Raw genomic sequence first — 24905 nt, 5'->3', positions numbered from 1 at the left:
GCAGGAGAATCATTTGAACCCGGGAGGCAGAGGTTGTAGTGAGCCAATATTGCGCCACTATACTCCAGCCTGGCCACAGAGCAAGACTCCGTCTTAAAAAAAGAAAAAATATCTAGCTTGAAAAGCCATTTAATAAGCGGTTTATAAAACATTAAAAAAATAAAAATAAATGCAAATCTTCATAAATAGTTGTGGTATATTAACTTTGAGAAATTACTAAATAGCACAAAGTAAGTCCTATAGTATAGTAATCAACGGTTGTAGAATGGATTTTGTAAAACCATAATTTTATGGATGAAAGCTGTAAGTTGATATTTTATAGCTGTTTTTAGGGTAAACACATGACACTTAAAATCTTTTATTTTTTTTTAACAGAACAAAACTCCTTTAGTCAATGAGAGCCTGAAAAAGTTTTTAAATACCAAAGACGGTAAGATATTCAGCTTGTTCTTGTTTATCTATCTCTGAGTTTTTGAATCTTGATACCATTTGGGAGAAATCAGGAATTTCAGGGTTTTTTTTAAGTCTGCAATTCTTATAGGTCCTCATTTTAAAATAGTATTTCATTGTACAACAATCATGTTGCTATTACATATTTTTGGTCTTGGGATGTTGGTTAAAGCCACTTTTAGTACAGAAAGCCAATATTAACTATTAAAAAACGAAACACTGAAATCTGTGAGATGATAGTCTTGCAGTTAATTACAGACTGATGATCCCAGTGAAAAAATTGGGAGATTAAGATTTTCATTACTTAATCATATTATTCAAAAAAGAAATTTGTAACTTAAAAAATTTAGAAACCGTTCTTTCATTAATTTAGTGTATCTTATTCATTTCATAATGTTAATTAAAAAAATTAGTTTTTAAAGATTTGCTTACCTATCTTTTTCTTGATCTTTATAGGTCGTTTAGTGGCTAGTCTTGTTGCAGAATTTCTTCAGTTTTTTAACCTTGACTTTACCTTGGCTGTTTTTCAACCTGAAACTAGCACAGTAAGAATAATGATTTTTACATCTATCCTTTGAAACCTTCTTTGATACAAATGAGTTAATATTAAGCTGAAAGTGAATAAAATTTGATAACTGATAGTGTTTTACATTTAGATTATTTTTGGTAGTTGATTATCTGTTTTTCTTAAAAGCCATATGAATTTTCAGATAGCTGGCACCAATGTTGCTGCTTTGTGTAACTTGAAAGTTTGCTAATAAATATGTTACCGTAGAGTTAATTTTTATACGATGTTAGATTATACCTGTTGATGGAAAGTTTGAAGGTAGAGACTCTGTAAAGGAAATCGGCATAATTTATTTCAATGGACGTTTCATTCATTAGTAAGACAGTCTCTTTGAGTTTAGAGATGTCTTTATACTCTGAATATGTTTTCTTTACTCTTTGAAAATAACTTCTGCTATTTTTTGTGCACTTGTATCTTTCTTCTTTTCTAGCTGCAAGGTCTTGAAGGTCGAGAAAATTTAGCCCGAGATTTAGGTATAATTGAAGCAGAAGGTACTGTGGGTGGACCTTTATTATTAGAAGTGATCAGACGCTGTCAACAGAAAGAAAAAGGGCCAACCACTGGGGAAGTAAGTATAATCCTGTGTTATCTTTTTCTATTTTAATTATTGGCTACTTAGTTTAGCCATGCATATTAGTGTATATATAGTAAATTAAGTTTTCATACTAGAAGATATTCTTTAAAAACAAAATGAAATGCATTCAGATTGTATCAGTGCAAATTTTAATGAAAATTAGGAATGTGCTAACTCTGATTCTGTGGCATACCTGTTCTGATTTTTGATCCTCAGGAGGGTTGGGTCATGAGCCAAACTGTCTGGAACAAATCCCAACTCCTCATTGCCTTGCTTGATCCTCCATTCATTCCATACTGTATGAGGTGGGCTCCAGGCCCTGCCTTGGTGTTCTGAGCCCTCTCTGCATAAGCTAACAGAAGTACTCAATTTAGAAACAGTTCAGACTTACACTTTTTTGTTTAGTAGTACTTTTCATGCTCTTAACCTTTTTTTTTTAAGAAATTGTGCTAATGAGATTAATGATCTAATTTTTATTTTCATACATTAATTTTACATTAAGATACTGTTTTATAAACATAGATAATATCTGTACCTGTTCCAGATATTTGATTAAATGTGTACTTTTAGTCAGAAATTTATAGGTAAGAATGTGGAGGGCTGTATAGGTTTCCTACTTATTATATTTGGCGAGTCTCAGAGGATATTTTCTGTTAGAATCTTTGAAAATTGATAAAGCTTGCCTGAGTACTAATTATACGTAAGGCATGACAAATAGACTTTATGGATACTATGAGGTAAAATATAAGAAAAGAAACATCTGTGTCCCTGAAGAGCACAAAGATATTTAAGATAAAATGTACTCAAATAAGGAAATTAACATTTAAATAACAGTTTAAGATTATGGAGGAATTGTCATATAACACATTATTTCCAAACATATTATGCATAATTAGTTTAGAGGAGGAAGTGATTGTCGCATGCCAAAATTTTGTGAAAGTCAGTTTTAAAGTGAGAGTTGGACGTCAGTTGTGGGAATGAGGATTGGGAAGGGTGTTCTGAGAAGGTGGAGTATTGCCAGCCAAGTGTGGAAGCAGGAGAGCATAGCCATATACCAGGCTGGCTGGGAGTGAGATGGCCTGCCCAGAGCACAAGCTGTCACTTCAGCTTGTGCATTCTAATTTCATTCATTCCTTTATTTATCACTATTCAGCAAGCTTTTTATTATGTGCTTACTTGATAGATACTGTGCTGGGTACTAGGCAATCAAAAACAAACTGAAGAACCATAGTCTCCTTGGGCCAGCAGTCTGTAGGTGGTGGTGACCTCTCTTTATTGGCTCTCCTTTCTCTGCTTCTGTGGCCTTGAAGAACTCTCTTTTCTTTTTAGCTGTCCTTTCATTTTCTTTTCCATTTAGTAGTTGTGCTTTGACTAACCTCATTGCAGTGGTGTTTATGCACATTATTCTGTCTAGATTGATCTTTCTTCCTTAACATACCACTAGCGTGGACTCTGGAACCAGGTTACTTGGGTGAAACCTCAGCTCTGCTACATTCTAGCTGTGTGAGCCTATAGTCACTCAGCCTCCATGTGCCCTGGTTTCTTATCTGCCACATGGAGAGCACAGAAGTATCGTGCCTATGGGGCTGGAGGGAGTCTAAAGAAGCAAGATGTGTGAAGCTTTGAGCACAGTGCTCGGCACGGAATACTCTCTGTGCCACTGTAGCTGGCATCAGTGGATTCAATTAACTGCAAATTGAAAATATTCAGATAGGCTGGGTGTAGTGGCTCACTACTGTAATCCCAGTACTTTGGGAGGCTGAGGCAGGTGGATCATGAGGTCAAGAGATCGAGAGTATCCTGGCCAACATGGAGAAATCCTGTCTCTACTAAAAATTAAAAATCAGCTGGGTGTGGTGGCACATACCTGTAGTCCCAGCTACTTGGGAGGCTGAGACAAGAGAATCGCTGAACCTGGGAGGTGGAGGTTGCAGTGAGCTGAGATTGCACCACTGCACTCCAGCCTGGCAACAGAGTGAGACTTGGTCTCAAAAAAAAAAGTATTTGGGTAAAATACAACAAAAGAATACAAGTACAGTCTAAAACTATAGCATTTACATTATATTAGATATAAGTTATATAGAGATGATTTGAAGTACATAAGTTATAGGCAAATACGCCATTTCACATAAGGGACTTGAGCATCCTTGGATTTTGGTATACACAAGGGAGTCCTACAACTACTCCCCTGTGGATACTGAGGGATGACCGTGTTAGTATTACTGTTTCTTGTTATTGTATGGATGACTCCTTAAGTTTAGTCTGCCTAAGTCCAGCTCAGTCCTTTATCCTAGCTCCAGACCAGATTTTCCAGCTCTTCACAAAACATACCTCCCTGAATAACCCAATAGTACATTCAAATCCTGTGTGGAAAAAAACATACTTCATTCTCTTTACCTTTAAAAAAGTAAAAATGTAAAGACAAAAGCAAATCCCAGCTTACTCCCCCCAAATAACCCTCTTCCAGCTCTTTTTGCTTACATCTCTTGTTTTGATTGATTCTGTTCTTGTGACTCCTTGGTTTCATCCCAGTGAGTTGCCTCTTCAGATGTGCTCTAATTTCAGTTCTGTCAGGAAAGATTCCCTTTCCACCCTGCACACAGTAGCTTTCGTAACAGGCTGTGGAAGAAAGAGTAATTGCTGGAGGGCTTTCTGTTCTCTGTTGGATAGGATGTGTGTCTCAAAATGAGACCCAGTAGCAGCTTTCCTGTGTAGTGGGTGTGACGTAAAAATGGAAACAGAATCACTGTTCTTCAGTACTCCATTCTGACTTGTGGATTTGAGGCCTCCCCTGAAGTTTGCCCTGACTTTTTCATAGCTGTGATTCTGTCACATAGACCAAGGCTAAGAATTCTGTATCCTCAAAGGGTAGTTGTTTTACTCCCTGAGGTTGCTGAACTACTAAGTTGGGCATTTATTCTCCATTTTTTACTAGTTTCCCCTTCCTAATATCTGGGTGTTTACTTTTAATATTTTGTGTGTATGTATAAAACAGATAAAATAATATTTAAAATAGAGACCTCAAAGATGTATGTTTTGGCTCTTTGTTATTAGTGTTTTTCATTACTTTGGAAGGAAACCTGTCATTTATGAGAAATAAAAAATTAGAGCGTTTATTGGCTTTTGACTTTGTAGAAAACTAGCTACAGGTTAAGCTTACTGAACTAAACTGCTGATGCTTTTTACCAAAAGTGCATTTTAATCATCTCAAGAATTAGGTTGTTGTGCCCCACTTGCTTTAACGTGACTTTTGATTGATTTTATTGGCTGCCCCCCAGCTGTAGGTAACTAAAGCCCTTTCTTGTTTTTTAAGCCCCTCAATGGATTATTTTCATCTCCTTCAGTACCTCTACCATGCAGGTCCTTCTGTCTGTCCAGGATCATTTCCTTCTTAAGGTTCTCATGCTTTCAGTCTGTCATTCACTGTTGCAGAATTCTTTTTAAACTTCAGCCCTTCCTCTGTTCCTTTCTTCTGCATGATTGTAGAGACTGTGCAGTGGCAGCTCAGGAGTCCCAGATTCTTCAGGCCTTCTGAAATGTTCTGTTTGATGTGGCCTTAATCTGTTTTTCTAGCCTTAGGCTTTTTTTTTTTGAAATGTGGAGCCTTGTACTTAAGCCAGATTAAACTTTGGACTTACTCCTTGAAATTGGCTTGTGCTTTTTGGCCGCCTTCTTTTTTTTTAAATTCTATTCTTCACCTGAAATTAGACCTCTTTCCTCTTCCTCAGCTTTGGAATTTTGTCATTCAGGTTTTCTCCTCAGCTGCAACTCTTGTTCTTCCTCTCTCTTTACTAGAGACTGCATGTAATTTAGTGCCTCATTCTGTCAAGTTGTAGTAATGATCAGCATGTGTCTCTGCCCTATTACTAGATCATAAATATATTGAGGACAAGAGCTTTATCTTACGTATCTCCTACACAGTCTAAGGCCTAGTGATTTTTAACATGCTGTCACAGTCAATGGGAAGCCTTTGAAGATTCAAACAGGAGTACCCATTTGGAAGATTTGTGAAGGTTAGGTGGGTGAAATATGGAGAAGTTAGCAGATTAGAAGGAAGTAAAACCCATAAGAAGGCAAATCTAGATAAGAATGTAGCAGTAATAATAGAAATAAGTGGACATATAGGCTGGGCATGGTGTCTCACGCCTGTTAGCCCAGCACTTTGGGAGGCTGAGACAGGCAGATCTCTTGAGGCCAGGAGTTTGAGACCAGCCTGGCCAACATGGCAAAACCCTGTCTCTATTAGAAATATATGAATTAAGGTCTGGCGCAGTGGCTCACACTGGTAAGGGTGTGAGGCTGTGGTCAGTGGATCACCTGAAGTCAGGAGTTCGAGACCAGCCTGGCCAACTGGTGAAACCCCATCTCTACTAAAAATACAAAAAAATTGGCCGGGTGTGGTGGGTCACACCTGTAATCCCAGCACTTTGGGAGGCCGAGGTGGGCAGATCACAAAGTCAGGAGTTCAAGACCAGCCTGACCAACATAGTGAAACCCTGCTTCTACTAAAAAATAAAAAAATTACCAGAGTGTGATGGTGTGCACCTATAGGCCCAGCTACTTGGGAGGCTGAGGCAGGAGAATCGCTTGAACTGGGAGGCGAAGGTTGTGATGAGCTGAGATTGCATAGCTGCATTCCAGCCTGGGCAATGGAGTGAGACTCTGTTTCAAAAAAAAACTAAACAAGAAATTAGCTGTGCATGGTGGTGGGCACCTGTAATCCCCAGGTACTTGGGAGGCTGAGGTGAGAGAATCACCTGAACCCGTGAGTTGGAGGTTGCAGTGAGCCGAGATCTCTCCATTGTACTCCAGCCTGGGCAACAAGAGCAAAACTCTGTCTCAAAATAAACAAACAAACAGAAATTAGTTGGGTGTGGTGGTATATTCCTGTAATCTCAGCTACTTGGAAGGCTGAGGTGGGAGGATCACTTGAACCTGGGAGGCAGAGGTTGCAGTGAGCCGAGATCACAGCACTGCACTCCAGCCTGAGTGACAGAGACCCTGTCTCAAAGAAATGGACAGATAAAGTTGACCTTTTAAGAATCAACAAGACTTAGTAAATTAATATTTTGGCATGGGGCAGGGTTATACAAGGCAATATGATAAAAAAAGCTCTCAAAGGTGAGTTTAAGGATTTTAGCCTAGAAGATACTGTCACCACCAGAAATAGTGGGACTGTAGAGGGAGAACTAAAGTTATGAAGAGCAGCACATTTTCATACTTGTATAGTTGTTAAAGGATTTTTGTAACAGCCAATCTTTAATATGTACATAGTGTCATAGAGCTTGTGTTGGTAGTGCATAAATTGTAGGAAGTGATTTTCATCCAAGAAGCATTTTTAAAATTTCCTCTTTTGAGTTTACCACAGTGGTCAGAACCCTGTGGGGACAGGGCATTGGGCAGCAGACGCAGATAACTCCTGTGGATGCTGGGCTAGAACAGGTGTTTTCAAAATGGAAAAAAAAATGTGTGGAAGTAGAAAACTGGAAAAGTGACTAGTATTTGAAAGGGGGTAAAGTATTTTTAATGAAAGTTATTATTTGGTGTTTTTTCTTGAGTTAAAATGAAGTAGGGAAGCAAATTCAAGGAGCGCGAAAAGTAGATCTTAGAGAAATATAGGATAATATTTGTCTGGAGTGAAGGGAGAAGGGGATTGAGGAAGTAAATGTTGGCATGGTAGGCTGGGAACAGATTTCAGTGCAGACAGCAGCCTGTTCAATGTGAATGAATGAAATATTTTGCAGGTAATTAGAATCTAGGGATGTGTTGAAGGTTTTTGAGGGGATAAAATTAGAGGAAGATCTTAAAAGGTTGGTTACATTAGGAAAAAACAAAATACCAACATTGTATAGTGTTTTTAAATGCTAAAATGCTATTGGAGTGTAATTGGTATATTTGTATTTTATTTTTAAATATATTTTAATTTTAAACTCAAATGTTTTAGGGTACACTAGATCTATCTGATGTGCATTCTCCACCAAAGTCACCAGAAGGAAAAACAAGTGCACAGACAACACCAAGTAAGGTGAGTTAGCTACGGACACAGTCATGCCTGGACTCAACTCCAGAGGGCTCTGCTTTTCTCTCTGTAGTCTTTCTTGTTACAAGTTATGTTGTTTTATAACACATAGGCTCTTTAGTTTCTTGAAGGTGCTTTTTTCCCATTAAGTATACATTAAAAAAACATGCTGCTTTGTTGGTAGTAGTTGGACATTTGTATCGTAGAAAGGAATGTGCTGTTGAGTAACAGAATCATAGAATATTTGGATTCATTTGGTACTTTGGACATTTTTTTCTCCTATTGACAAGGAGATTTACTTTTGATTTATAAATTCCTAGCTTAAGAATATTAAGCTAGAAATATGTATTGTAGGATATATTGATTATTTTATATCATTTTATAAATTTTATATATTTTATATATTTTACTTTATATATCACTTTATATATTTTACTTCTGGATGGGTGATCAGATTTATAATTGTAAATCATGATGGTTTTTAATATACCTGAGCTGTTTTGATAGAATTTCTAAGAAAATGTATGTACTCTGGTTACATTTGTGTGTGTATGCATGCGTGTGTCTTTGTGTGTGTTTATGAATTGTTAAAGGTAAGACTTGATTTCAGAGATTAAGCATAATGGAAAAAAAATGAGCTGTACACTTTGAATTTAAGATTAAGGATGTGTAGGAATGGATAGAAAGATGATTGTCAGGAAATTTGTTTTCTCAGGTGACTGGTTAGAGTATAGCATCAATTGGTAGTCCCAGACGGTCTTATCAAAGGATAGGTTTGGGTCTCTCTTAGTCTGTTCAGGCTGCCATAACAAAGTACCATAGATTGGGCAGCTTACAAACAACACATTTTTTCCTCAGTTCTGGAGTCTGAAAGTCCAAGATCATGGCATCATTGTGGTCAGGTTCTGGTGAGATCCCTCTTGTAGGTTGCAGAGAGCTGTCTCCTCGTTTGTGTTGTCATATGGTAGAAAGAGGGTGAGGGAGCTCTCTGGGGTCAGAGCCCTAATCGCATTCACAAAGGCTTCATCCTCATGATCTGCTGACCCTTCAAAGTCTCCCTCTTCTGATATCATCACACTGAGGGTTAGGATTTCAACATAGGACCCGGGGGGACGCAAACCTGCCGTCTGTGACTGGTCAGGTTTGTATTATTTGACTGTCCCTTTGATTTTTGTCCCATAGGAATAGAGTGATGTTGTGGAGTCCATTCCAAAAGTTGAGTTCCTGTTTGGGTTCATGGTGGTGGATTGACTCTCAGATACAGTTGCATCTTTTTAAATAGATGAACTTCCAGAACATAGTGATTGTACTACAAGATTTCTTTCTGTTTTCAGTGGCTAGGCACAGAACATTGCTCAACAATTGCTGTTATTTATTTCTTGTTCTTGGACGTTGTTGCTCCCTTTTGTTTAAGTTTGGAAAACTAAAGGAATTTTAGACTTTATTTCTAACCAAGGAAACAACTATTGTATTGTTTATCATCATTCCTTCTGAGATTTCTAGTTGGTGTAGGGAAGGCCTTTTTAAAAAAATTTTTTTTTTCTTTAATGCTTATAGGAGGCTATAACCCCAATGGCAGAATAAGGTCATGAGTAAATTTTTAAAATTTCTTTAAATTAATTGCAGATAAAATAGCCTATGTAAGAAAGCTTTACTTTTCATGAAAATATCTGGCTTTAGAAAAATTAAACTTAATGAATATTCCAAAATACTTATCAGTACCTATAGCATTTAACTATTTGGAAGCTCTTTTTAGCAAATTATTGTTGTTTTTAAAGCAAATTAGCAATCTTAACCTTCTACATATAAGGTATGTCTTCAGGATAAAGTATTAAAGTCCATTTTACGTACTCTTATTCTCTCTACATACATTTAAGATCTCAGAATTATAGTGATAATCTCAATGTTTTAAGTCAGTCAGGAAATGATACTGTGAGTTTTTCCAGAGAAGCGGGGACTGTCCCAAAGCTGCTTTAGAGAACAGCGTTTGTCCTTACAGCTGTCTCTGCTTCTCCTGCCGCCATCCCGTTATTCTAGTTTAGTCCCCATTTCTCAGTTAGCCTCATAAACCCGCTTCAGAAATACCCTAGATAGTTCTTGTTTAGGGTTGCATTTGTTCTAAGATAAACCCTTATTTTGGCACTTAAAATGCAATTTCTCTAGTAGTAAAAGACGTGGATTTGGAATCCAGTATGTTCCCTACTCTCTTCCTGCTGGCTCTTATAGTGGCATCTGACAATGAGAGTAGGGTCCACCCAACCTTTAGGAACCAGCTTTGTGTGCTCCTGAGAAGGGTCAGATGAGGTCAGGACAAGTCATCAAGGAAGTTGCCTAGGAACTCAAGTGAGACTTATTTAGAATGCTGCTAAATGGTAGCAGGAATGAGATGATTTTTCAGGCAGTAGAAGCTGAGCAGGTGAAGGCTACAGTATCTGTGTTTGTCCTAGTAACTATTGGAAACAGTAGTTAAGCATGGGGTAGACCACTTTAGGAACACAGTTAAGAAAGGACCAAAGAAAGTAGGCCTCACAGAACCTGTTAACTAGATGTCCCACTTCTAAGACATTTTTCAGTAAGCATCTTTGTTTAATAATGAGTTAGTTTATTTTTAAAGATTTCTATTTTGTGGTAAAATGTCATTTTATTCTCATGCTCAGATACCAAGGTATAAAGGACAAGGTAAGAAGAAGACAAGCGGGCAGAAGGCTGGTGACAAGGTAACATGCATGAGGGCAGAGGACAAAAGCAGCCTATGGGCAGCAGGCCTCGACTCTGGGGCCTCTTGGAACACTGGGCTCCGGTCAGGTTGGGTTCTCAGTTTTCTTATGAAATGTCACTGGAGGCCAGGCATGGTGGCTCACACCTGTAATCCCAGCACTTTGGGAGGCCGAGGCGGGTGGATCACTTGAGGCCAGGAATTTGAGACCAGCCTGGCCAACATGGTGAAACCCTGCCTCTACTAAAATACAAAAATTAGCTGGCCGTGGTGGCGCGCGCCTGTAATCCCAGCTGCTTGGGAGGCTGAGGCAGGAGAATTGCTTTAACCCAGGAGGTGGAGGTTGAAGTGAGCTGAAATCGTGCCATGGTACTCCAGCCTAGGTGACAGACAGACTCTGTCTAAAAAAAACGAAAAAGTAATGATGACATGAAACAAAAAGTAAATTTCACTGTCAGTTTTTATCCAGGTGAAAATTATACTGTTGAATCTTAAAACCATGCTTTCAGTTTTATGTCAAAATTAACTCATGCTCTCAGTTTTAGCTGAAATTTGAAAATTCCTGTTTTGTTGGCAATTAAAAAAGAGTTGAAAATACGTATTTTTCTTTTGAATGGATGATTATATACATATTATTAACATGATCTTTATCTGAGGAAAATAGAACATCAGACTACTTTTTGGATAAGTTCCCATCGATAAATTAAAAATTAAACTTACTTCGTCCAGAACATTTTTGCGTTCTGTCATTTTTCAGACAATTACCCATGTATGAACCTTTACTCAGGGCCCCTGCTCACAGTAGACTGCTGGGGGCCAGTGCTGCATACTATCAAGGCCTTGGCTGCTTTTTCTTCCTCCCCTAAAGATCGCAAACATTTACTAATCCGATAGATTAGCTGCTTATGAAATTTAAATATTAGAAGCTTTAGAAACATTATCAGTACAGCTTTTACATCTATTTAGGATAAAATATTTAATTGCCAGTTCTGTGAGATTTATTAGTCCTAAGTTGAACCTTGTTTATGCATAAATTTTTTTTTTTACTTAGTTGAAAATCTTTAAAATTAAAGCTTTTTCAAAATTCAACCTGATGTGTTAGCTGGCTTTAGTTCTAGTAGTTTTCAAAGGTAAATTCCTGTTATTCTCTTTTTGTTCATACTGTTCTTTATGCGTTATTAAACAAGATGCTTTAAAATAATGATTTAGTAAGTTTTGTTTTTAACATTTATATAGTGAAAGTCATGTGTGTTAATGCTTTGGGGAACACATTTAATACAGTTCTCACTTAAGGAGTTTACAGTTAATTGAAGAGATGAGACATACCTTAGGTAAGATAATTAAGAATATAAAACTTCTTAATAGATTTTAAAAATCAGTTTCTTGGACTTTTCTAAAAATTTAAAGCATATTTTATAGTATTAAGCTTTTGTAATCTTATTGCTATTGTGGGTTTAACAACTTAAACATTTTCAAGAAGTTTATACTAGAACCAAGCATGCTAAGAGATGTGGTTTTCACTTTGTGTGATGTGATATAACTGTGGCAGGCCCAGACTTGAGGTTTCTCTGTACTTTGGGCAGAGCGTAGTGTACTCCCTGATTTGACTGGGGATTGAAGAACCTAGATGGGCCCATATTCCAGAATTTAGTCCGTGGTTTGGGCCTCTTCTATTTCATTGTTGTGTTCCCAAGCCCAAGTTGCTTGTTCAATTACGTGGAAAGGTTTTTCCCTGTACATTTCTGATGTTGTTTCTGAATTGCCTTGTGAGAAGTCTGTATTGTACCCTGGTGGCCTGTTGCCAGCCTTCCTTATATGGGTAAGCCCTTAGCTCTTTGTTCCTCTGCCTTTCTGCTTTGCCTTGTGCATGTATTAAGTTCCCAGCAGCCTTAACATTCTAAACATCTTCATCATCCAGATGCTATGTTGCATGTGGTGGTTGAGGTTGTACACAGCAAGACTCCAGAGGGAGCCATCCACATACATGGTAGGTGAGTGGCATCTCCTAAGGTGTGCAAAGCCATTGTGGGAGCCCCGCCTGCCCTGCAGACATGAACTGGGCATGCAATGCAGGAGGGCCCAGGTTACTGCTGGTCCTGGAGCTCTGGAGCACTGATCAGGAGTGTTGCATGTGTCCAGTTGCTTTTGAATGCAGGAGGGGAAAAGTACTAGTGGCTCATTCAGAGACCTTGGCACTTTCTTCAGGGAAGCTATTTTCATATTATGAATAAACTTAAAATCATTCATCTACATAGTTAGAATTGATTTGTAAGGTTTTTGAACTGATGTAACTTGGGCAAAACTGAAGTTCTTATTTTTGTTGTTGCTGAGAGACAATAAAGATAAAGATTAAAGACAAAAGGTTTGATATAGAAGAAGTATAAATATGAAGTGGGAGGGCATTTTAAAATTGATTCAATAATTTTGAAGTACATTTTTTTTTTTTTTAACAATTTAAACTCTTTATTTAAACCTCTTAATAGCATCTTATCAATTTGGTGGCAGCAGAAGCAGCACTACCAGACAGATATTTTGAAAAGCATTTACAAAAATGCATTGCACAAAGTCGTATCTTGCATCTTTAAAAATAAATTAATATTCAAAATATTTCCACCCCAAATCCCAAATCAGTTTTATATAGGAAATTTTGATTTATATATGTAACCTGTAATATATGAAACATCTGTACATTTTATCCACCTTAACTGCATAGTTCCAATTCTAAGGAGAGTGAAAAAAACGCTGCTTGATGTATTAATAGTTTCATGTATTTGAGGACTGTTGTGCAATATACAGAAAGCCAGTCAGCACCATCGTTTTGTCTTTTTCTGAAAAAACAACATTTATGGTACATTGAAAACTGTCTTAACCCAACAAAACTTAAATAATTCTTAAAACGTCTGTAACACTTTAAGCGCCTTGCAGGTATCTCATACTTGCTGACTTCCAAAGTATTATATGTGATAATTTATTTCATTGCATACCATTTTGTTGTACCAAACATTCTAATTGTTTGAAAAAACAAATAAATGTAATATAATTATAATAGATTTTGGTTAGACCCTACAAGCTTAGCTTTTTACTGTTTAGTTGGAAAGGTTGACTAAGATAGTACATTCTTTTTTTGTTTTTAGTATTTAGAATTAGGTGTTCTTTATCATTACATTAACTGTAGTATGAAAGATCATCCTTTCTCAGGTGCCTTTCAGGTGTCTTTTTAGAGACAAGGTCTTGCTCTGTCGCCTAGGCTGGAGTGTAGTGGTACGATCATGGCCCACCACAGTCTTGTCCTCCTGGGGTCAAGTGTCCACCTCAGCCTCTTGAGTAGTGAGGACAATAGGTGCATGCTACCACATATACCTAATTTTTTAAAAAATGTTTTTTGTGGAGGTGGGGGTCTTGCTATGTTGCCCATTCTGATCCTCAACTGCTGGGCTCAAGTGATCCTCCTGCCCCAGCCTCCTGAAGTACTAGAATTACAGGCACGAGCCACCATGCCTAGCCCAGTTTTCAGGTGTTTTAAAACTAATATGCATTGAGATACTTTTTCACATTGCTTGTGGGTTTGGGGGCATATGTTTTTGTATCTTTGGCAGTCACCTCAAGATTTTCCAAACCAGGCGTTAACATTCCCTGTCACACTCGCACACCGACCTGAATGAATGGATACATGGTTGCATGAATGTTTCAGCACTTAGCCCTTCCGTTTCTGCCTGCTGAGCTCCATGATCCTAGCCATCTGGGATTCTAGCCTTGACATCTTGGCACCACTTGTTCGCTGAACTCCATGAGGTGCTGGTTGGGTAGGGTGGGAAGGCTGAGGATGTAGAGTAGAAAATCTATTTACAGGGTCCTCTTTCAGTCTTACTCATAAAGCTAGAAGATGAAGGTTCTATTGTGATCTGTAGGAATTACAGATTGCTTATAGGTGGAAAAGATAGAGTTTCTCTAGAAAGAGTTGAGTTTTTAGAAAGGTTTTTCTTGTGGTTCTGGAATTCGACAGTATTTACTCTTCCTGGTGAGCAAATTAGACTTTCAAAATATATGTCTGTTAGAACTGTAATAAAATTACTTCTCTAAATTCATTAGTCATGGATCAGAAACTGTCTTTGGTAGGGAAGGAGGTGGGGGCAGAGGCATGGGTGGGGAAGAGAAATACAGTCAGTCCTCATATCGGCAGGTTTCACAAACATTGGTTTCACAGCTGCAGATTCAACCATCTCCAGATGGAAAATGGTTAAAAATATATAAATTTCAAAATATGGTATACAACTATTTACATAGAATTACATTGTATTAGGTATTACAGGTAATCTAGAGATGATTTAAAGCATATGGGAGGATGTGTGTAGGCTATGTGCAAATACTACAGCATTTTATATCAGGGACTTGAGTATCCTCAGACTTTGGTGTCTGCAGGGGTCCTGGGTACTGAGGGGCAACTGTATTGCATGAATTTTTTGAATACTTTTGCAAAACCATAGTATTTCTTTGATGTTGATTTTTCTCCTACTGTGAACAGTTTGGAAAAAGTTCTTTTTTTTTTTTCAGGTTCTTACCAGTGGTGACATAATAAGGTTTTTTGCTGTGAAACTTTTCTAGTGCTAATGTTTTGTTAATCTGTAGATGATTGGCTTCTTGAGTATGAGTGTATTATTGGATAATTAAATATATACTAAAGCTTTCTTATAGCTGTACTATAATTTACCATAGAGTTTATTATTACTCTCAAGCTCCAGCCGAGAGAGCCTAATGACCGTTGTGGTGCTGTGCAATACGACCCTCACTTTTATGAAAAGGCAAAACTTGTTTTAGTTTTTTGTTATGAATAACTTGATTCGTTTCCTAGGGCTGGTGTAATATAAGTACCAACATGCTTAAAACAACACATGTATCGTCACAGTTCTAGAGGCTTAAAAATGTGAAATCAAGGTGCCAGCAGGACTGTGGCTCCTTTTCTAGCTTCTGGTGGCTGCTGGAAATCCCAGATGCTGTTTGGCTAGGAGATGGATTACTCCAGTCTTTGCCTCCCGTCTTCACATGAGCTTCTCCCTGTGTTTCTCTGTGTCTCTTCCCCCAACAACGATAGCAGTCATTGGGTTAGCACCCGGGCCCATCCTACTCCTGAATGGGCTGGTCTTAACTAAGTATGTCTGCAGTGATACTGTTTCCAAATAAGGTGGCACTGTGAAGTCCTGGGAATTAGGGGCTTCAACATATTTCATTTGCGGGATACAATTTAACCCATAACTTCTGTGCTTGTCCAGAGAATGAATTCTAAGGCATTGCCATGGGGGGGGGGGGCGTGTATGTGTGTATTTTTTGAGATTGGGTTTCGCTCTGTTGCCAGGCTAGAGTGCAGTGGTGTGATCTTGGTTCACTGCAACCTCCGACTCCCAGGTTCAGGGGATTCTCCTGTCTCAGCCTCTTGAGTAGCTGGGATTACAGGCATGAGCCACCATGCCCAGCTAATTTTTGTATTTTTAGTAGAGATGGGGTTTCACTATGTTGGCTGGGATGGTCTTAATCTCCTGACCTCATGATCCACCCACCTGGGCCTCCCAAAGTGTTGGTATTACAGGCATGAGCCACCCCGCCTGGCCAGTGTATATCTTTTTTATTTATTTTGAGATGGAGTCTCGCTCTCTCTCCAGGCTGGAGTGCAGCTCACTGTAGCCTCCGCCTCCCTGGTTCAAGCGATTCTCCTGCCTCAGCCTCCTGAGTAGCTGGAACTACAGGTGTGCACCACCACTACCAGCTAATTCTTTTTGTATTTTTAGTAGAGATGGGGTTTTATCATGTTGGCCAGGTTGGTCTTGATTTCTTGACTTTGTAATCTGCCCACCTCAGCCTCCCAAAGTGCTGGGATTACAGGCATGAACCACCACACCTGGCCTTTTATTTTTAAATCATACTTCTTAGTTTTAAACGATACTTAACCTTAATTATTTACCTTCATTTTGAATCTTGACTTCAACTTAGCCAAATCCAGGTGATACAAAATCCAGGTAACTGAAGTTTATATATGTAACATAAATTCATCTTAAGCCGTGATAAGGGTTTTTAAAGCAGATTCCTGGGTGTACACACATATATGGATGGTCCCCAAAGTTACAACAGTTTGATTTATGCTTTTTCGACTTTATGATGGTACAAAAGGGATCTGCATTCAGTAGATGCCATACTTTGAGTTTTGATGTTTTCTTAGGACAGTAATCTGTGGTACCATTCTCTCGCGGGGCCAGGCAGTGACCTCGAGCCACAGCTCCCAGGCAGCCACATGGTCACAAGGCACTCTGATACCAGGGGCCTGAGTAGCCAGCATTTTTTGGATATTGTGTTTCTGCACTTCATCATGTATACAAAGTGCCCATTTTCAACTTTGTGATATTTTCACTTGATGGTGGGTTTACCAGGTGAAGCGCTGTTGTGAGCTGAGCGTCTGTATGCATGCATTCATCTGCGTGTATACATGGAGGAACTATTGAAACTGCTCTGAAAGCTTTCAGTACTTTTGCTTTAATCTGCAGAAATGTTTCTCCTCCTAGTGTAGATTTTTTTAATAGTGAAGTTTATTTGGAATTAAGTTTAGTGAATTCATTAATAACCAGGTTGGGTCATGGTCTTTTGGCAAAAATGAGCCATAGTTATAAAGTAGCAACATGTTCCTGTGTGGTTTAGAAGTTGATTTTGAGAGCAGTTCTAAAGCAGATTGTTTCATAATTTATTTTTCCTCCATGGATTAAGAGAACTATATTTTTAAAACAAAATAATTCTGTTATGCTTACAAGTATGTGATGTGTAATATAATAATGCCCTTCTTCATAAAACTTGTGTTCCTAAAACTGGTCTTTCTGTCCATAGCAGGGATATTGTTAAAACCTGTCAAAAAACAGTCATGGTTACATATTAGTTGCTCAGATTTAAGTTATGTTGGCTATGTGAATTCTCGGGAAAGGAAGACTTTATTAGAATAATGATTGTTTCTCATAATGTTGCTTTACATTTACATTTTTCAGTTTCTTTCATGACAGTTACTCTTTGGCACTTTCTTGTGAGTGTTTAGAATCTGGAGAGAATCTGTCATGACCACAGCCTCTGTAATTGTAAATGTGTTTAAATATCACATCAGAGTATTTATTTCCAAATGCATATTCATTTAAAAAGATATAAATCCATTATTAAAACATTTAAAAATCAGAAATTACAACTGGTGTGAATCTAATTAAGAAATACAAAAGTACTTAATACTTTTGTATATTTGATAATACCAGGAAAACATCGACAAAGTTGTTAGGAAATTTTTATTTTTCTGCCTCTTGGAAAATATGCTGTCTGAAATTAGAACTTGGCATTTATTTTTTCAGACATCTCTTTGTAATCATTAATTTATATTAATAACATAGAATGTATAGCTCCCTAGAAGGCAATAAAATTTGTATCGCATATATCTTGCCTACTGTCAACTAGTCAAGGCCTCTACCTGGTATAAAAATGTAAACAAACATATAAGACATGCATAATGCATTCTATGTTTTTTTTTTTTTTTTTTGAGATGGAGTCTCGCACTGTCGCCCAGACTGTAATGCAATGGCATGACCTCGGCTCATTGCAACCTCTGCCTCCAGGTTCAAGTGATTCTCTTGCCTCAGACTCCCAAGTAGCTGGGATTACAGGCATCCACCACCATACCCAGCTAATTTTTGTATTTTTAGTAGAGATGGGGTTTCACTCTGTTGGCCAGGCTGCTCTCAAACTGATTTTGTGATCTGCCCGCCTCAGCCTCCCAAAGTGCTGGGATTATAGGCGTGAGCCACCTTGCCCTGCCTGTACACATATTAAAAGTGAAACCATCCTTCAAGAGCATCTTATTTGGTAATGTCTAACCCAGACTTTGGTCACCATGCTTCAGTAGTTACTATTCTTTGCCATCCATCCCCACTGTCTTAACTCCTAGATATAATTTGATCTGAAGAAAACGAAACTAGTTCAATTCTTGAGGAAACTCATGCCTAGGAAATTAATTTACTTAAGATTATACGGGCTGGGCATGGTGGTTTATGTCTGTAATCCCAGCACTTTGGGAGGCCAAGGTGGGTGGATTGCTTGAGGTCAGGAGTTCAGAGACCAGCCTGGCCAACATAGTGAAACTCCATTTCTACTAAACATACAAAAATTAGCTGGGCATGGTGGCATGTGCCTGTAATCCCAGCTACTTGGGAGGCTGAGGAGGAGAATCACTTAAACCCAGGAGGCAGGGGTTGTCGTGAGCCGAGATCACACCACTGTACTCCAGCCTGGGCGACAGAGCGAGACTCCATCAAAAAAAAAAAATGTTATACAGCTGGGTTTGGTTTGTGCCTGTAATCCCAGCTACTTAGGAGACTGAATCAGGAGGATTGCTTGAGCCCAGGAGTTTTAAGACCAGCCTCGATGACATATTGAGACCCTGTTTCTTAAAAAAGAAAAAAAAGAAAGAAAAAGAAAAAAAAAAAGTGCAATTAATAATTTTGAACTACATTCCAGATTCCTTGTTTGAGTTGAATGCTTTTTCTGGTACTCCACAGGTATTTTTACACAATATTGCTCTCTAGTACAGAAGGCTTTAATTTTGGGAAATTGCCGTCTTTAACCCATAAAGCCCACAAATCAATTATAATTTAGCCTAATAGCATAAGTATAGAGTTAACGTCTGGAATCAGGCTTTGACTTTGATATTGACCCTACCACTTAATACCTGGAGACTTTGACAAGTGACATAGATGTCTGTCTCTGTGTTTCCTTATTTATATCCACAGAGATAAAGCTACTTCCAGATCATAGGGTCATTTTGAAGATTAAATGAGATAAGGTGAAACATTTGAATGTTCTCGATAAATGTTAGCTGCTTTTATTATTACTAGCATTATTTTTTGTTTTCATTATTATTGTTAATATGTACCTAAGGGCAGAAAGAAATCTGACCAAGAATGGAGTAAAAGTAGGCTGTGAAGGTTAGGACTAACTGAAAACAAGAAAATAAAAGTGTGATATTTTGTGCTAACATCACTATATATCCAAGGGAATGGATAAGGATGATTAAGAATTTTTTACAACATTGGTGTTAAAATACACGGAGAACTACACACACACACACACCCCACCCCCTGTCCATGGACATCAAAATGAGGTATAGGTTAGGAAGTTACCCTGGAAGTCAGAATTAAAATAATTATTTTCATTAGCAAATGTTTATGTTAGAAACACAAGTGGTTGAAGACAGCGTCTTTCACCTTGATGTCTGTTGTGTTTAGCACGGGATGGAAAATTGCTGTTTTTACTGATGACTACTTTAACGCGTGGTTCATTCATGTGAAATAATTTTTCTTTTCTCTTTAATAGTTGTTTTCAAGTTGATACTGTATTAATTTAAGAAAATTTATGAAGCAATGATACATAGAGGGGAAGATGGGAAATTGTTTATAAAAGGGAAAGTGTTTATAAATGGGAGGGGTATATTAAAGGTATTAACATTTAGGGAAAGAGGACAGGAATGGTATTAATATATTAAAAAAAAATTTTTCCCCCTTTGAAAGTTTGCCATGCTAGGAATCCTGGGGCTGGAGTGATGAATTGTGGCATTGCTCTGCAGTTCATGCTGCTGGGAGCTGCCCCTCACCCTTCCTACCCCGCCACCCACAAACACAAGTTTGCTTATGCTCACAAGGCTTCTTTTATTATTTAAAATATCAAGGAGACCTTTTCTCTTTCCCTCTCTTTCTAGAAGGCCAACAGTGAGGCCAGTCAGAGTGATACAAGTGTCTCCTTGTCAGAACCAAAGAGCAAAAGCAGCCTTCACTTACTGTCCCATGAAACAAAAATTGGATCTTTTCTAAGCAACAAAACTTTAGATGGCAAAGACAAAGCCGGCCTTTGTCCAGATGAAGATGATATGGAAGGAGATTCTTTCTTTGATGATCCCATTCCTAAGCCAGAGAAAACTTATGGTTTGTGAGTAAATGGTTTTTGAACTATGAGACTAGGGGTTTAAAAGTAAGATAAATGCTTTCATTTTATAGTTAAAAAATAATGAACTATGGGTGGTTTATAATTATTGGATCCATAAATCCGATTATGTGTTGTTAATGCCTTTCATGTTATAAAACAATCTCAGGTTTTATAAAAACTTAGATTTATTCTTACCTGTTAGATTGAGTGTCTGCCACATGCCAGGGACTGTTCCAGGGTGGGCTGTAGCAATGATGGAAGAGGGAAGACGCCTGCCCTCAGGAAGCTCATGCTCTGGTGATGGAGTGAGACAAGCAGTGAGAGTTACGCTGTGGTGTGTGGGGTGACGAGAGCAGAGCAATGGTGGGAGCCCAAGTATGTGGTCAGGGCAGGTGCGTGTCAGCTGTCCAAATTGGAGGGGGCCTCACTTGGAGGTGCCCTGTGAGCAAAGAGCTAGAGGAGTTAAGGGAGTTGCCATGGGTTGATAGAGCTCTGGGCAGAGGAAACAGCAGACAGCAGGGAGGTGAGTGTGGGTGTAGCAGAGAGAGCGAGACCGGGATCGGATGAGGTGGACTCAGAGATGAGGGGCTGGACGGCTTTCCTTTAAGACTGGAAACCCTGGGGATCTTGATCTAGCATACATTACAGAACCTGAGGTTGCTAGGCAAGGTTGGACTTGGGGTTTCCAGGTAGGAGGCCGTTAATGATTATTCGGGTGAGAAGTGATAGAAGCAGTGGGAGAAATAGGTGGGTTTTGGAAGTATTTTGAGCTTATATGGGAAAGGATTTGCCAGTAAGTGCTAGAGAAAAAAGTAATAGCCAGAGTGACACCATGGTTTTTAGCCTCCATAACTCGAAGGTTGGAAACACTTTAGATAAAGAATGGAAAGAGCAAGAGCAGATGCACAGACAGGTGGCATGACAGCCTGGCACTCCCTGTCGCTGTGCTGAGTTAGAGAAGATTGCTGGTGGAAATCCAAAGAAGGCTGTTGGGTATATGAATTGGGATTGATGGAGAGATCTAGGCTGGAGATGTAAATTAGGAGTCATCAGTTTGTAGATAATGTGGGGTGTGGGAGACTGCAGAGGATCACCAAGGAAGCAGGTCCTGTGCACCTTGAGTCCAGAGGACACGGAACCAGGAAAGTGGTGTCTTTGGAGGAGGCAGTAGGGAAGAGTAGCTGTATGAAGCCATTGGATTTAGCCATCTGGAGGTCGGTGATGACCTTGACACAGTTAGTTTTGTTGGAATGAAGGTGCGAGGCAGGTTAAAAAATTAGAGTCCCTTCAACACAGAGAGGAAGGGATTGTAGATGGCAAATAGTTTTCTGATGAGTTGTAAAAGCATACAGAGGACCAGGGTTGTGGCTGGAGGGGCAGGATGTAGGGTTGAAAACGTCTTTAAGTGGGAGAAATAACAGCATGTATGCTGACGAGAGCTGTTCAGCTTTAAAGGTGGAAGAATTAATGATGTAAGGGAGTAAGAGAAGAACTCATGGAGGGCTGTGCAGCAATGGAATCCCATGTAGGGGCTTGTGTTTGCTAGAAAAGTAGAGTGTGTGGGTCCCGTTGCAGGCAGGGGGTGGATATGATGGTAGCACCTGTGCAGGCTCTCATCTGACTTCATAGTTGAGTGAGGATGCAGGATGGAGGTTAGAGTTTGGAGGAGAGTGGAGAAAGTGTGAAATCATTCTATAAGAAAGTAAGGCAAGAAGAGACTGGAAACCCACAGGGTTATTGGGCAGAATTAAAGGTCCTCTTGAGGTTAGTAGTCATGACTTTAAGGGGATTTCATCAGCATGGCGGTTTGTGGCTTCTGTAAATGATATTTAATCGGAGAGGTGGCACTTATTTGCTAGTAAACTCCTGTATTGTCCCTTGGCTGCATGTCTGGGTGATGGAAAAGGGCTTTTGAAAAAAATCACAGTGAAGAGGATTCTAAAGAGAGATGAGCTGATTGCCTACACACTGGCTGTGTTGATTGTGGTTGATCTGTAGTTTGGTATACTTTTGGTAAACCATAAAGTTTGGTATACCTGCTATATCCTTGGTATACTTTATGGTTTTGAATCTGTAAAGTGTGTATTCTTGATTTCCAGCAACTGTGCATATAAAATATATTTAAGTTGCTTTTGTTTTAATGGCAGAATAAAAGCGTTTAGTGGCAGAACATCAGAGCACTGTTTAACTGTCACTTGTTTCCTGCTAGGAGGAATGAACCAAGGAAGCAGGCAGGAAGCCTGGCCTCGCTGTCGGATGCACCCCCCTTAAAAAGTGGACTCAGCTCCCTGGCGGGGGCCCCTTCCTTAAAAGACTCTGAGAGTAAGTGCCCAAAGATGTGGGTGTGATTATTCAGGATATTTTTTCTCTAATGAAGCACCGTATGATTAGTGTTGATTTTTTTCCAGGAAAATCACTAAAATAACCTATAATTTTATCACTCAGAGATACTTCTTGTTAATACTTTGTTGTATTTTGTTTTTAATGTCATATTTTATATGTTGTTTTGTATTCGGCTTCTTCCTATACCTTCACTATACCATTGGAATACTTTTGGGAAGTTGAGTTTTTAGCTGATTTTTAGTGTCTATATAAATATAATTTTTATATTATCTCTCCTTTTTTGGACATTAACAGTGGCTTGAGTTGGATTTACTTTAAATTAATTTTTAAACAAATTTGTTCGGTGATACCACAGTATCATAAAATATTAAATAAAAAATTATTTTGCATATCATTTTCAAGCAGAATGATCTGACATGTCAGCTTAAAGGCAGCAGAGATAAAGAGCATTGGTTAGACATGGAATAGTCTAGCTCCTGTACCAATTACTTTCCCACATCTCTCCACACACAGTGATAGGAATTTTAAAAGCATAGCCCTGAACACGTTGGATGGGCAGAGGTCCCTTGTAAACCATATGATGGTATATGTTGGATTTATTTAGCACAGTGTTTCAGAACTTGTGTACCTCTTTTGATAAAGTTTCCTAACGTAGAGTCACTAAGAATTTGCAGTATGAGTTTTGCATAATTGTCCAGTACTTCCGAATCTTTTTGTAGTACTTGATATACTGTGGGACTTTCTGGGGTACATAAGAGAGCTGGCCCGTTGATTCTCATAACATCTGGTAAACCAGCCCTGTGTTTCTAGGTCTGCATCCCTTCCCATTTGCTTCTTTCCCGTGGTTACTGTCACCCTTAAGAAAGAAATACAGGAAGGACATCATGAACATGCCAATTCTGACACTGATTAGAGAATGACGATTTAGAGGACCTTAAGAATGAAGGACTAACCAGTGAGGATGTCACTTTAGTATATGAAATAGCAGTTGAATTGAAGAAAAATTTAGAAGTTCAAAGGGAAAATAAAATTGATGAAAATAATTAACTGTAGTCTATGAATTCATACCTAATGGGGCTTCTTATGGAAAGTGATGTCTTATAATTAGGCAAAAACATTTTTTTGGTGGTTGTATTCCAATAAAGTAGTATTGTTTATGGTTTAAAAAGGGTTGTGGCCGGGCATGGTGGCTCATGCTTGTAATCCCAGCACTTTGGGAGCCAAGGCGGATGGATCACAAGGTCAGCAGTTTGAGACCAGCCTGGCCAACATAGTCTTTACTAAAAATACAAAAATTAGCCAGGTGTGGTGACACACGGCTGTAATCCCAGCTACTCGAGAGGCTGAGGTGGGAGAATTGCTTGAATCTGGGAGGCAGAGGTTGCAGTGAGCTGAGACCGCACCATTGCACTTCAGCCTGGGTGACAGAGCAAGATACCGTCTCAAAGGAGTTATAATGCATAATTTAAGCATTCATTAATCATAGTTTATTTTTTCCTTGGTTTTAGGTTATTATGCTCCTGTCATAAAGAAGCGCCATATTGAATAACAACAAAAATTAATATGGTTTAGAGACTGTTGTATTCTAAAAGTCACTCTAATAATATTTTCTCCTGTTCACAGGTAAAAGGGGGAATATAGTTTTGAAAGATCTGAAATTGATCAGTGATAAAATTGGATCCCTTGGATTAGGTAACTAGATTTCCAGTTTTTTTGTGTTGATTGTTTTAAAGTGATTATTTTTAAGGTAAGGTTGTAAAAGAAGTTACTCAATCTGCCTCCACTGAGCACCTTCCTGCTGCTGTTCATTCAGCAGGTGTTTGGGTGGCTTTCATATGTTCAGGATTACACCCTATGCCAGAGATGACCCCAGCAGCAGCCATCATGTCCTCGTGAACCTCTGTCTTCATAGAGTTTAAATTCTGGTCAGGAATATGGACATTAAACAGGCATCTACAGATATTTTGAGTGTAAAAGGGTCAGTATATATGGGTATAGAAATGGCAAGTAGGTTACCTTGGCCCAGTCTTGGCATTCAGGGAAGACCTCTTAGAGGAAGTGATGTCTGTGCAGAGGCTTGATGGTTAAGTAGATGTATAAGAGAGAAGAGAAGATATTTCTATTCAATTTCAGACTGAGAAAAACTTGTGCAGAGGCAGAGCCATTTGCTAGATGCTGGTAGTACATGGTCCAGGCCTCAGAGAATTCAGTCTAATGGAGAAACAGACTTATTGAAAGAAAAATTGTG

At 38.7% G+C, this 24905-nt stretch overlaps 1 protein-coding gene across 8 annotated transcripts in view; it reads left to right on the top strand.

Moving 5' to 3' along the window:
- Positions 1–24905, top strand: part of CEP43 (centrosomal protein 43) — a 44517-nt gene that overhangs the window by 4995 nt on the left and 14617 nt on the right. For 2 of the 8 annotated variants that reach the window (XM_017508294.2, XM_017508296.2), the window contains exons 3-10: positions 376–430; positions 907–995; positions 1449–1586; positions 7537–7617; positions 10269–10328; positions 20091–20317; positions 22524–22636; positions 24281–24349. In XM_017508294.2, the coding sequence (XP_017363783.1) occupies positions 376–430; positions 907–995; positions 1449–1586; positions 7537–7617; positions 10269–10328; positions 20091–20317; positions 22524–22636; positions 24281–24349 (832 nt within the window). The remainder of the gene's footprint in view (positions 1–375; positions 431–906; positions 996–1448; positions 1587–7536; positions 7618–10268; positions 10329–20090; positions 20318–22523; positions 22637–24280; positions 24350–24905) is intronic. The other 6 variants (XM_017508298.2, XM_017508301.2, XM_017508297.2 and 3 more) reach the window with 4 other exon arrangements.

Source organism: Cebus imitator, unplaced genomic scaffold (assembly GCF_001604975.1).
Source record: "Cebus imitator isolate Cc_AM_T3 unplaced genomic scaffold, Cebus_imitator-1.0 Scaffold389, whole genome shotgun sequence".
Lineage (NCBI taxonomy): Eukaryota > Metazoa > Chordata > Mammalia > Primates > Cebidae > Cebus > Cebus imitator.
This window is presented reverse-complemented; position numbering and strand designations above follow the sequence as displayed.